Source organism: Diceros bicornis, chromosome 11 (genome assembly GCF_020826845.1).
Source record: "Diceros bicornis minor isolate mBicDic1 chromosome 11, mDicBic1.mat.cur, whole genome shotgun sequence".
NCBI classification, from domain to species: domain Eukaryota; kingdom Metazoa; phylum Chordata; class Mammalia; order Perissodactyla; family Rhinocerotidae; genus Diceros; species Diceros bicornis.
The window spans coordinates 50,347,677-50,361,256 of NC_080750.1; the positions used below are offsets into that span (position 1 = coordinate 50,347,677).

At 33.5% G+C, this 13,580-nt stretch overlaps 1 protein-coding gene across 1 annotated transcript in view; it reads right to left on the reverse strand.

The window, feature by feature from the left end:
- Positions 1–541: 541 nt before the first annotated feature.
- NAF1 (nuclear assembly factor 1 ribonucleoprotein) overlaps positions 542–13,580 on the reverse strand; it is a 44,312-nt gene continuing 31,273 nt past the window's right edge. The window contains exons 5-8 of the mRNA XM_058550294.1: positions 13,318–13,478; positions 10,245–10,296; positions 6,654–6,756; positions 542–1,424 (exon numbers count right to left, since the gene is read on the reverse strand). Of these exons, the coding sequence (XP_058406277.1) occupies positions 964–1,424; positions 6,654–6,756; positions 10,245–10,296; positions 13,318–13,478 (777 nt within the window). The 3' untranslated portion in view covers positions 542–963. The remainder of the gene's footprint in view (positions 1,425–6,653; positions 6,757–10,244; positions 10,297–13,317; positions 13,479–13,580) is intronic.

Below are 13,580 nucleotides of genomic sequence, written 5' to 3' on the forward strand. Positions count from 1 at the left end.
TTAGTTAGGCTCCTCCTTATTTATTAAATGAGGACTAGTCTGGACTGCTTCTAAGGCCTCTTCTATTTCTAAAATTCTGTAATTTTCCTTACATTTAATTTCACTATGTAAAATAATACTCACTGGTCATTTAATTAAAAATTTTAAATTAAGTCAGTCATTCAATATTTATTAAGTAACTAACCTTTGCCAGGCATGTGAGAATCTAGGAAACAGATATGGAAGACACAGTCTCCTAATGTGGGGTTAAATACATTTTATTGTGAATAAATAACACCTTTAATTGCAAATAATCCTTGTGTCCCTTTAAGTGGTTAAGTAGTAAAGTCTACTGAATAGTGCCCAAATAATGGAAATCTGCATAAATAATAAAAAGCCTGCCTAATTAATAAATGTGCATAATTAATATTAACTCTAATTATAATCATAGCTTCTAATAATATGTAAAACTTTCTTTCTCAGTACACTTGTTTAAAAGAAAATTAGGACATTTAAATTTACCGATAAATTGCATTTACAATCAAAATCAATTTCCAAAGTATAAGTTTATAAAAATAGTTTATTTTAAAGACTCTCAGTAGGACTTCAAGATCTTATTTCAGACACACCAAGAAGACAATGTGTTCAGTATATTCTAATCCATGATGAAAGTTGCTCCAGATCTATTATTAGACCTACATGTATTGTTTAACTGGGCAGGGATGGGGAAAGCATAGTTTTGAAGCTTTAATTAAATATTACATAATAGAATCCCTCCCAAAGAATTTGAAGTGAAATTTTCATATGGATACAATTTCACAAAGGTTACAAATATATATATCAACTTACAATTGAACGAATCATTTAGTATTTTACAATGTTTTAAAAATCTAGCTCCATAATTCCTTTCTTTTTTAAAAAAAAAATCCTTCTCATATAATATAAAAAGTCCACATTTCTCTGGAAATGCATACGTTCGTTCACCTAATAGTAAGGTCCAAAATGAGAAGAACTACCCTCTCCAGAAGAGGGGGGCGGAGGCAGGGGTGGAGGGGGAGGAGGTGGAGGTATGGAGTATGGTAAGGGAAGTAACGGATGAGGCGCCATGCCAGGTGCAGCCCAACCCATGTTTCCAGATGCAGGTGGTGGAGGTGGTGGTGGAGGAGGAGGGAGTGAAAAATTATGCATGTCAAACACTGGAGGAGGAAAGGGATACTGCGGCATGATGGGATTATCTTGTCTCTGAGGTGGAAATCCCGAAGTCTCCTGAGGGACCATATGTTCTGAGTTATAAAACTGTGGAGGTGGGAGCCTGCCATGGCCAGGTCGAGGATATCTACCCCGGGAAAATCCTCGTGTGAATTCTCTGTTGCGATATCCTTTTGAATGCTCTGAAGAAGAGCTATGAGCATTCCAATTCTGATGTATTTCTACAAAATCTTCACCTGTAAGTGGGGAAAAAAGCATAAAAATAAAATTAAAAGTAATTTTAACACATCAAAAAACACTGTTTAAAATTTCAATATTGTCTTTTCATTAATTTCCAGTATATCTTACGGTAGTCAAAAAAGTATAAGACTTAATTTAAATGAATCCAAAAGGCCAGAGGAACAGGAAAGGGAAAGCCTAGCAAGACAGAAAACTTTTAGACAATAACCAGTCGACTCCAGCCAAACACCACAGAGAAAACTGGACACCATCCCCAACAACATTCTCAAAGGCTGAGTGGGGAGCCTAGACTTCCACCCTTGAAAGGCTTAAATGAGATGCCCTGACCCTCCCACCTGGGTGGCATCAGAGCAGGTTGAGCAGGGAGCCAGTCACAAGGCCTCCCTGCAGTGATAGTGGAGATCACAGGGGTATCTGACTTCTACCACCACCAGCACTAACACAGTGTTCCTCCATCTCCTACACTGGAGTGGCACCAGGGAAGACCTAGGAGAAGAGTCAGGACTTTCATCACCACCCAGTGGTAATGAGAACAGCCCCCACTGGTGTCAGGCGACCAGTAATGAGGCACTCTTAACCCCACCGGGCACAAGAGGAGGCCTACCCTTGCCCAGCAGTAACAAGGCACCCCTGGCCTAGGTGTCAACAGAGGCTGAGAAGAAAACCTGGACTTCTATCCCCACCTGGTAGCAATAGTAATAAGGTGACACCTTCCTTCCTTTTCCTGCTAGAGCTGTTTTAAAAAGAAAAAAACAAAACTGCTAAAACAGAAGATTTAACTAAGATTTAGAGTCTCATAACACAATACCCAATATGTCCAGGTTTCAAGTAAAAATCACTCACCATACTGAGAACCAAGAAGATTTCAAACTCAATGGAAAAGTAAAACAAATCAAGGCCAATATCAAGATGACAAAGATGTTAGAATTATCTGAGTAATATGTTAAAACAGTCACCACATAAATGCTTCAACAAGAAATTATAAACACACTGAAACAAATAAAAATAAAGTCTCAGCAAAAAAAAGAAGATCTGAAGAAACAAACAGAAATTTTAGAAATGAAAATTCAATAATGGAAATAAAAAACTCAATGGAGGGCTCAACAGCAGAATGGAGGGAACAGAGGAAAGAACAGGGAACTGAAAGATAGAACAATGGAAAATACCCAGTCTGAAGAGCAGAAAAAAAATATGCTCAAAAAATACTCAAAACACTACAGATAAACCAAAATGGAATTCTAAAAAATGTTATAGTAACCACAGGCAGGCTGAGAAAAGAAAATAGAGAAATGAAAACCAGATAGAATAAACAGAAAAGACTTAAGCCCTAACATATCTCAATAAGTACATTAAATATAAATGGTCTAAATACACCAATTAAAACAGAGATTGGCAGAGTGGATTAGAAAACATAACCCAACTATATGTCTACAAGAAACTCATTTCAAATGATATAATCAGGTTGCAAGTAAAAGGATGGAAAAAGATACAATATACAAACATTAATTAAAAGAAAGAAGGAGTAGCTACATTAATATCCAATAAAGTAGGCTTCAGAGCATAGAAAATTACCAGAGAAAAAGAGAGACATTTTATAATGATAAAAAGGTTATCTACCAAGATATAGTAATCCTAAATGTGCATGCACCAACCACACTCCCTCTCTCAACAACTGATAGAATAACTAGACAGAAAATCTCCAAGGATACAGAAGAACTTAACAACATCATCAACTAACAGAATCTAACTGACGTTTATAGAACATTCTATACCACATTACAGCAAAATACACATTGTTTTCAAGTGCCCACAGAACATACACCAAGATAAACCTTATCCTGGCCCATAAAACAAACTTCAGAAAAAAGGAAAAAAAAAATGGAAATCATACAGAGTATGTTCCCCACCCAGAATGGAATCAAACTAGAAATCAATAACAGAAAAATCTCCAAGCACTTGGAAACTAAATAGTACTCTTCTAAATAATCCATTGGTCAAAGAGGAAGTCTCGAGGGAAATAAAAAAATATATATATATATACACATATTCATATATATATATATATATATATATATATATATGAAGCTGAATAAAAATATACAACATACCAACATCTGTGGAACTAATTTAAGCAGTAAAGTCTCAAATAACTAATCTAAGCTCTCACCCTCAAGAACCTAGAAAAAAAGAGATCAAAATAAACCCAAAGCAAGCAGTAGGAAGAAAATGATAAAGAACAGAAAAAACGAAACTGAAAACAGAAAATCAATGACACAAAGAACTGGTTCTTTGAAAAGACCAATAAAATTGCTAATCCTCCAGGCAAGACTGACAACGAAATAGAGAGAAGACACAAATTACCAATATCAGGAAAGATATCAAAAGGATAATAAGCAATACTGTGAACAACTCTACACATATAAATTTGACAAATCAGATGAAATGGACCAATTCTTTGAAAAGCACAAACTATTATAATCCATTCAATGTGAAATAGACATCCCTATAAAGGAAAATGAATTTGTAATGAAAAGCCTCTCTAAAAGAAATGTCCAGGCTGAGATGGTTTCACTGGAGACTTTTAGCAAACATTTAAAGAAGAATTAATATCAATTCTACACAATCTCTTCAAGAAAATACAAAAAATTCCCAACTCATTTTATGAAGCTAGTATTACCCTGACATCAAAACTAGGTGAAGATGCTTAAAAAAAATAAATAAATAAAAGAAAGACAACTATAGACCAATAATATCCTTCATGAACATAGATGCAGAAATCCTTATCAAAATATGAGCAATAGAATTCAACAATATATATAAAGAATTACACATTATGACCACCTCTGGTTTATTCCAGAGATGTAAGGCTGGTTCAATATTCTAAAACCAATGTCATCTACCTTATTAATAAGCTAATGAAAAGTTATGCATTCTTATCAACCAATGTAGAAAAAGTAATTGTCAAAATTTAATACTCATTCACGATTTTTTAAAAAAGCTCAGAAAAATAGGAACAGATGCAAACTTCCTCAACTTGATAATCTACAAAAACCCTATATCTAGTATTATACTTAATGATGAAACACTGAATGTTTCCTCCTATGATCAGGAACAAAGCACGTTTATACAACATAGTGACAGAAGTTATAGCTAGTAAAAGTTAAGAAAAGAAGACAAAAAAGCAAAATTGAAAAAAAATTAATAATACCGTCCCTATTTCCAATTGACATTAATTGGTTACACAGAAAATCTCAAGGAAAAAACTCCTAGAACTAGTGAGTTCAACAAGGTCACAAGAATACAAGCTAAACATACAAACATTAATTCTATTTCCATATTTTAGCAATGAACATACAGACATCAGAATTAAAAACGCAACATTATGTACAATGATTCAAAAAAATGAAATACTTGGGTGTATATCTAACAAAAAAAATCTACAAGACTTGTATTCTGAAAACTACAAAATGCTGCTGAAAGAAATCAAAGATCTAAGTTAATGGAGATGTATACCATGTTTGTGGAATGGAAGACTCAATACAGTTAAGATGTCAATTCTCTCCAAACCAATATCCAGGTTTAACAAAACTCCTATCAAAATACCAGCAAGACTTTTTGTCAACATAGAGATTATTCTAAAATTCATATGGAAAAGCAAAGGAACTAGAAGAGCTTAAAATAATTTTCAAAACTTTTAGAAAAAAAAAAATAAGAGAAAATCTTTGGGATATAGGTCTAGGCAAGAAATTCTCAGACTCCATACAAGGAAAACTGATAAACTGGGCTTCATCAAAATTAAAAACTTTTGTTCTGCAAATAGACCTCTTAAGAGAATGAAAACACAAGCTACAGACTAGAAGAAATTATGTACAACCTCTCGTAATGCAAGAGTAAAAAAAAAAAGAAATACAATTAGAAAATGGGCAAAAGACATGGACAAATATATCACTGATGAGGACATACTGATAGCAAATGAGCACATGGAAAGATGTTCAATGTCATTAGCCATTAGAAAAATGCAAGTTAAAATCACAGTTAGATACCACTACACACCTATCAGAATGGCTGAAATAAAAAATAGTGAAAACACCAAATGCTAGTGAGAACACAGAGAAACTGAGTCACTCATACATTGGTGATAGGAATGTAAAGCGGTACGGCCACACTGAAAAACAGGATAGCAGTTTCTTAAGAAATTAAACATACAACTATAATATAATCCAGCAATTGCACTCTTGAACATTTATCCCATAGAAATGAAAATTTGATTTCACACAGAAACCTGTACACAAATGTATAAAGCAACTTAATTCATATAACCAAACACTGTTAACAACCCAGATGTCCTTCAATGCATGAATAGGTAACCTGTGGTATATTCACACCACGGACTAATACTTTGGAACAAAAAGAAACACACTTGACACACACAACAATCTGGATGAATTTCTAGAAAATCATGCTCAGTGGCAAAGCCAATCCCTAATGGTAACATATTGTATGACTTCATTTATATAACCGTTCTTGACATGACAAAATATATTACAGAAATGGAGAACAGATTAGTGGTTGCCAGGAGTTAAGGAGGAGGTGGGAGGGAGGAAGTGGGAGTGACTATAAAAAGGCAACATGAGGGATCATCTTCTGTGATGGAAATGTTCTGTATCTTGATTCTATCAATGTCAATATCCTGGCTGTGATATTGTACTATATAGTTTTGCAAGATGTCACCACTGCAGGAAACTGGGTAATGAGCATACAAGATCTCTCTGTATTATTTCTTATCACTGCATGTGAATCTACAAAAAGTTTAATTTTAAAAAAGGACAAAGAAAACAGGAAAGGTATAATAAAAGGGAATGCACGTTGAAAAATAAAATACCTTGATTTGAGTATTAAGTATCGTATCACTTAATTATAAACATGGAAGCAAATACATTTCTTAAGAAAAAAGCACAAATGATAAGCACAAATGACTCAAACAATATTTAATTTGCCTTTTATCCCTAAAAGCTATTTTCACACGCTTAAGCTTGAAAAACTACCACTGACTATTCCTTCTGACTCTCTCCCACCACATTCCATGCTATGTAATGCCTCCAACGCTAGCTGGATGCCAGGAGGAAAAAAGAGAACCCGGACGTTTCCTTCAGTTTCATTACTGATGAACTTATATAAATGTAAATAAAGACTTTAAAAAATTACTATATATTGCATTTACTCACCTGATTCACTAAATTCAGATTTGAATTTTTTCCTGCCTTGAATCTGAGATTTTTTCCTCTGTTTGGCTTCTTTTTCCTTTTCATCATCACTGAAATCTAAGGCCTTGTGGGAAAAAAAAATTACAGATTTATGTCACATGGATTTACCAATTCAATGGTACATACCTGGAAGTGAGGAGAATAAGCCTATTATTTAATACTGACCCTGAAAGAAAATTACTCTTTTCAATACTTAATATTTTCCAGTATATTAGAATTAACTACATATGATAGAAAAATATTTTTTGATAAATGCCTAATGACTCTTAATTAACACAGGCCAATAATCAAGATGGGAACTCAAGGCTTTTTTTTTTTTTTTTAATTCCTAGAAAGTTTCAGATAGGTAACTTTAAAATGCCCATCTTGAACAACCTTCAGATATGGGTAATCCCTAGCTAGAAGTCTGACTTCTAGCTTAAAGTCAAGATGCATCATACCGCCAGCTGCCAAATGATGCTAAAGGAGTAGTTAGCAATAAGCAAATATCATAAATTATCAGATCTAACAGAAAACTAGAAGAGAATGTTATACCTTTCATTCATTCAAAAATTTACACACACCCATTATATGCCAGGCACTGTTCTAAACACTTAACAGATATGAATTCTTTTAATAATATAATGTCAGGTATAGTAAGGGCTATAAATAATAAGGCAAAGTAAAGGTGGAGAAAATCACTAGGGATGCTATTTATATAGGACAGCAGGAAAAGGTTTTCATAAGCAGATACATGCATGACCCAACTTGCAAGGGGAAATTATTTTCAATTACAAGAGGGAAAAGTCAGATGTACTAAGAATTGAGCTTCACTGTTATAGCCCACCAAAAAAACAAGACTTATGAGCTATTCATATATATTACGACTTCTATGATTTCTTAGAATTCAGGAATTTTTTGTTGTTAGTGCCATTGAGTCGATTCCAACTCCTAGTGACCCTGTATCCAGCAGAGCAGAACCTTGCCCAATCTTTCTCATTTTCCAGCACTGTATCAGACAACACTCTGCTCCTATTTATAAGGTTTTCATGGCCAATTTTTTTCGGCAGTGGGTGGCCAGGTCCTTCTTCCTAGGCTGTCTTAGTCTGGAAGCTCCACTAAAACCTGTCTACCATGGGTGACCATGCTGGTATTTGAAATACTGGTGGCATAGCTTTCAGCATCACAGCAACACGCAGCTGCCACAGTATGACAACTGACAGATTGGTGGTGTGGTTCCATGACCTGGAAACGAACCTAGGCTACGGTGGTAAAAGCGCCACATCCTAACAGCTAGAGCACGAGGGCTGGTTCTCGGGCACTTTATTATTCTATTAATATCAGAAAATATATGTTTTATGAAAAAATATGAAAGCAGGCTCATTGTGCATGCATGTGTGCACATTTAAAAGAAGGAAAAAATGTATACAAAAAGTCTTTGTATGGGATTTTCAGTAGACTTGCTGAAATATATTCTAGATCAAATATTCCATCAACCAAGAGTCCATACACCTCACAATCTAGAACCAAATTCAAAAACATCAACTAATTTTAGTACCTTCAAGTACATGTCTTTTATTACTAATCGTAATGCACTAAGGTTTTTAAGCTCATGTTAAATCTGATATCTGCCAGACACTAGAAAGTATTAGGATCAGATAGAAAACATTCCTTTCTCTGAAAATATTCAGTCAAATATTAAAATAGATGAATAAAACCAATGAACTTAGTGCAAAGAAAGAAAAAAGGGGCAAGGAAGACTTCCTGGCATGGGTAACTCAAGGAAAATCTGTAATGACTAGTTAGCAGTGAAAACAAGGGAAAGAAAATGTTCAAGGAGTGGGAATATGTGCAGAGGCACAGCATGTTCAAGAAATGAAAATGGTTCTGTGAGGCAAAGTGAAAGCTTATATAGCGAAATCAGAGACAATAAATCGGAGCATAAAGAACCTTATTGTGCTATTTTAAATAACTGGGCATCATCCTAAGAGCAGCAGGGAGGTATTAAAGGATTTTAATTGGCAGTACTTTATTTTAGAGAGACTACTTTGGCCATATTTTGCTATCACCTCCTAAAATCATAGAAAAATACACATTTTTCTTGTATACAAATTAATTTAAATCTGCAATCATTAAACACATGTATTCAACCAGAAATGCTAGAAACACATAGGAAGATGAAGAACATGCATTCCCCATAAGTAATTTTTAGCTCCTTTAAGCAAGCCCATTTCCCATTTTCACAGTATGATTTTTTTTTAAAGTTTAAACCCTATAATTCCAAATTCTAATCTATGATTAATACCAGGCAATAATTCTATACTACAATATTTCATCATAATAAAATAAACTTTAGAATCTGAGTTTTCCATATTATGGAAATGAGAGACATTCATCAACTGCTTAGAAAAAAACAAACCCCATGAAGTATGCTGAGATTTAATTTTTATAATTAACCGAATCAAGCCAATTTTTATAAACAATTAACATTACCATAACTAGCAACTTGAATGCTTAGGTCTGAAACAAGAGGAATGTACTGGAATATTTGCATTTCACAAGAAATATGTTTCAAGACCTTTGTGAATTCTCAAATACTTTAGAAACATAATTTCAGTAATAAGATTCCCTAAACATAACTAAGAACATTAAGTGAATCTTCAGGCACAACTAGAAAACATAATCCCATGGCAATGTGGGTACTAAACGAGGATCCCTCACTGGTTAAGTGACTCTCTGAGTGGGCATTCCTTGATTCATGCCTCAGCAAAATTAGAAATCAACACAGAAAATGAATCTTCAGCATTGCTTGAGAACATCTAACACATCTATTTTTGCTTTTATATTGTATAAATTCATACTATTTTCAAGAAATGTATACACTCATAATTTGTATTTCAATAACTTAAAAAAAAAAGAAAATATGCTTAAACATCTCCAGGGGAAGATGTTTAAAAATAAACCAAATTATTTATTTAACACTTATGTATTAACAGGAATAATACAGATTATTCCTGACTATTCATATCTCTAGAAAGACTGTATATCAAGCTACTTGGGGACATAAAACTAGTCTTGCTGACATGGATTCAAGAAAGAAAATCAAGAACTCTCTTTTTAGGAAGGTAATCATATTGTAAAAAACGGAGAGGTGGGTAGATTCTAGTGATTTTGAATCTCCAAAAGAAGGGCAGCTAATTAAAAGCACCATTAATAAATGTCTTCATGTTCCACATGAACTTAACTAAAGTGAAGAACAAAATTTTTAAAAATAATGACAACTCTGCCTTTACCAGGTATCAATGAAATTAATTAAAAAAAAAAGGAAATTACAAAGAAAATGATAAGCTGATAATTATTGAAATGTGACAAAATATTTTTTTTCTAAAATGATCAACCAAAACCTCTTATCAAGAGGTATAAAACAGTCACCTGGGAGCGAGAGAGCGCATGGACTTGCAGAAGGCAGGGTGACTGCCGTGCAACAATAGGGACGTCCGTAAGGTCAAGAATGATGAATTTTTAAGTCCTGCCTTACTTTCTAAAACATTGTGTAAAAATATTTATACTTACATCTGGTGGTGGTTCCTGATCATTCTTCCATGATGCATCTGATCCCCTATCCCTAGAAAGAGAAAACAAAAAAATCAAAGAAGTACTTATTAAGATTCTGTTAAGTGCTTATAACTTAACAGTATGGAAAATAATAAAGTGGAAGACATGAGCTCAACCCTCAATTTTGCAACAGACATGAAAATAAGAGCAAAAAATAAAGGGCCATTTATGTGTCCTTTACGTTATTTCAGAAGATGTGAGAAGCTCATAAGAAAAACACAACATTTGGACATACATAAATATTAGGACTGGAATCAGAATGAGAAGCCAAGGCTGTGGTGTGCAGGGGGAAGCGGTTTTGCAGTTCATAAGCATCGTCAAATGCTATGACTTTGATTGACACTTTCCTGATACCTGAGCTCAGTCCATAAAGTTTACTTCAATAAATACTTATTCTACATCAACTATAGGTCAGACACTGTTCCAGGCACTAAGCACACAAAAACGAATATGACGCATTCCCTGTCTAAGATTTTACAGGTTTAATGGTAGAGATAAAAACACGAAATTCTATTTCCTTGATTTACCTGAGGAATATCAACGATACTCCATGAGTAACCAAGGCTAATTCAACAGTGATTCTTAAAGCAGAGAGGGTAAAATAAAGGCTATCTAGTTTGGGGGGGAGGAGGAGCTTGGAAGATTCTAAAAGACAGTATAATCACAAACATTAATTACTTTTAGTGGAAAGTTTTATATTCTGTGACCAACAAAAATACATATATCTACTATGAGGATGATTATAATTTCTGAAAGCTCATTTTTAATCTTTATTTTTTTAATCTTTTTGATTTCATAGTTTGACAATGTCTTATTCAATTACATTAAAATATTACAAAGTATTAAGAGTAGATGCCCTCACTGTTTTAAACTAGATCTCAAAAATAAATGAGATTCTTAGAAAAATTCACTGAAATCATTAATCTATTAATCCATAAAAATCCATTTACAGATGTCAGTGGGCTGGCACAATATGAAAATCATTAAGTTTGCTCTAAAATTTTGATTCAGAACTTTTGACATTGTATATGAGGCATTATCAGTGATTTTTCCACCACTTAAAAAAAGCTTTTACTCGTTAATTACCATCTTACGCCTATGAATTGAACACAGCTCCAGTACTTCTCTTTGCATATATGCCATCTCATGGCCTGCAGTGCCCTTAGCCTGGAGTTTAAAGACAGAAATGGGAAGAGTTCCCCAACTAGCAGTGCATTTACCAGGAAAAATCAAAATCTACTAAGGAAAAGATCAAGCAACATTTCAAAAAGCACTTTTAACAAGAGAGTAAGTTCATGGGAGGCTAAGATTAAAATAGCCTTACTAGAGGTGGGTAAGCCGGAGAGAAGCTGAACTCCTCCACCTCAAAAGCAAAGTACTCCACTGAGTCCCCATGACGCACACCAAAATGCAGTCTAGAATGGAAGAGGTTTTGTCAAGTGGGGCTTCTGCAGGGTAGGCCTAATTTTCCAATTCTTTAGTTTATTGTTATTTCTTTCCAGGACAAAATTCTTGTTCTTGCAAATCAAGAACAAAGACTGCTCCCACTATATAAAATCCATTTAATAAGTATCTTCAGAAAACTTTTCAGTTTATCTGTTTTAAGCTAAAATATTTTGTTAAAAGCTAAATCTATGGCACAGCCACAGCAACAACCTAATATTCACAGCAGAATGAAATGTTAATTATTTAAGTCATCACTTAAATCACTTTTAAAACATACTAAAACCTTTACGACTTTACCATCTATTTAATTCCCCTTTTTTATCAGTGGACCTTATGCAGCCTGAAGAATAACTCAGGCAAAATGTTCCATCAGATAATTACGGGAATCTTTAAAGATGAATTTAATCAATGATCAGAAACAAAATTTTCATCTATGAAACAACAAATGAAATTCAGAGACTTGATTTAATATGTAAGGGGTATAGAGACCTCCTTAACGCCATGTAACTAAGACTAGTACTTTTGATGTAGCACCAATGCTACTCACTGACTGAAGTTCCTTGGTATTTCCTGCAAAAACCACATCCTTAAGTGCTTCACCCATATTTCAAATTTCCCCTTAGTGCTTCACCCATATTTCAAATTTCCAACTAAAAGAGAGCTAGACCTAAAAGGGACTTGTGTGTCAAACTAAGTGATAAGTCTTTTTGGATTCAAGATCCTCTCCCTCCCCTAATCTTTCGAGGTCTTTTCTTCCACTGTTAATTTGACAATATTTTTTTAGTGGCTCATATGCATTGCATATTTCCAAAGCACTCAACTTATTTTTATAGAAAAAACTACTCTACTTGAACTATATGTCATTGGTTTATACAAAAATTAAATTAATTATAATAATAAGTTTGATATAAACAGTTCTACAGCTAACTCTTGGTAACACAATTAACACACGAAAAATATACAATTAACCAGTGAGAGCAGAAATATTACCACCCACATGCCACAGAGGCATCATTTAGCATATTTACAGACAAAATGAAGAGCACTGGTTTGTAAGTTAAGTCAACCCTATTTATCACAGCTTGATATATAACTTTTCAGGGACATATTTTAGTTATCTCTTCCATAAATTCACAATTTATACACAATCTAAAATTTACTCATTTTCTTTTTCTTGAGAATTACGAAGTTTTATTAAATAGTTAAGCTTGTGACTGTAATCCACAGAAAATTTTATTTAAATTGGAAAAGAACTTTTTTTTAAATGGTAATACTAATACTGAGGGAGTATATATATAAAAGAAAGTATATAATGGAAAAAACAATGAATTAGAATTCAGAAAATTTATATGGCCCAAATGTATTCCTACTAGTTGATCATGTCATTTTGGCCAAAGGATATAAATGATCTCTACCTGTAAAATCAGATAAATTGAAACTTTCAGAGATGTTATTAGGAAGATAAATGAACTTTCTGGAAGATAGATACCATTTAACTATAAGAAACTACCATGACTGAGAATTATTCCTAAAATATAAACATTAGATAAGCAAACAACAGCTAACACGTCAATAAAGTACTTACTGTTTCAGTTTTTCTGTGAAGATATATTGAGTGAAGTCTTTCATTGATGGAGCAAAGTACATAGTATCCTTTATTTTAATACCTTTACTCTCAATGTGCTCTGAAGAATTAAACCGTAACACATAAAACGGATGTGCAACAGGTCCAAATATCTCAAATATCTATAAAATAGAAGAAACATAAAGGCCTCCTTTAACATATAAAATGACTCAAAAGTTAGTAATATTTAAAAAAAAACACTGATAATTGTTATAACAAGGCAA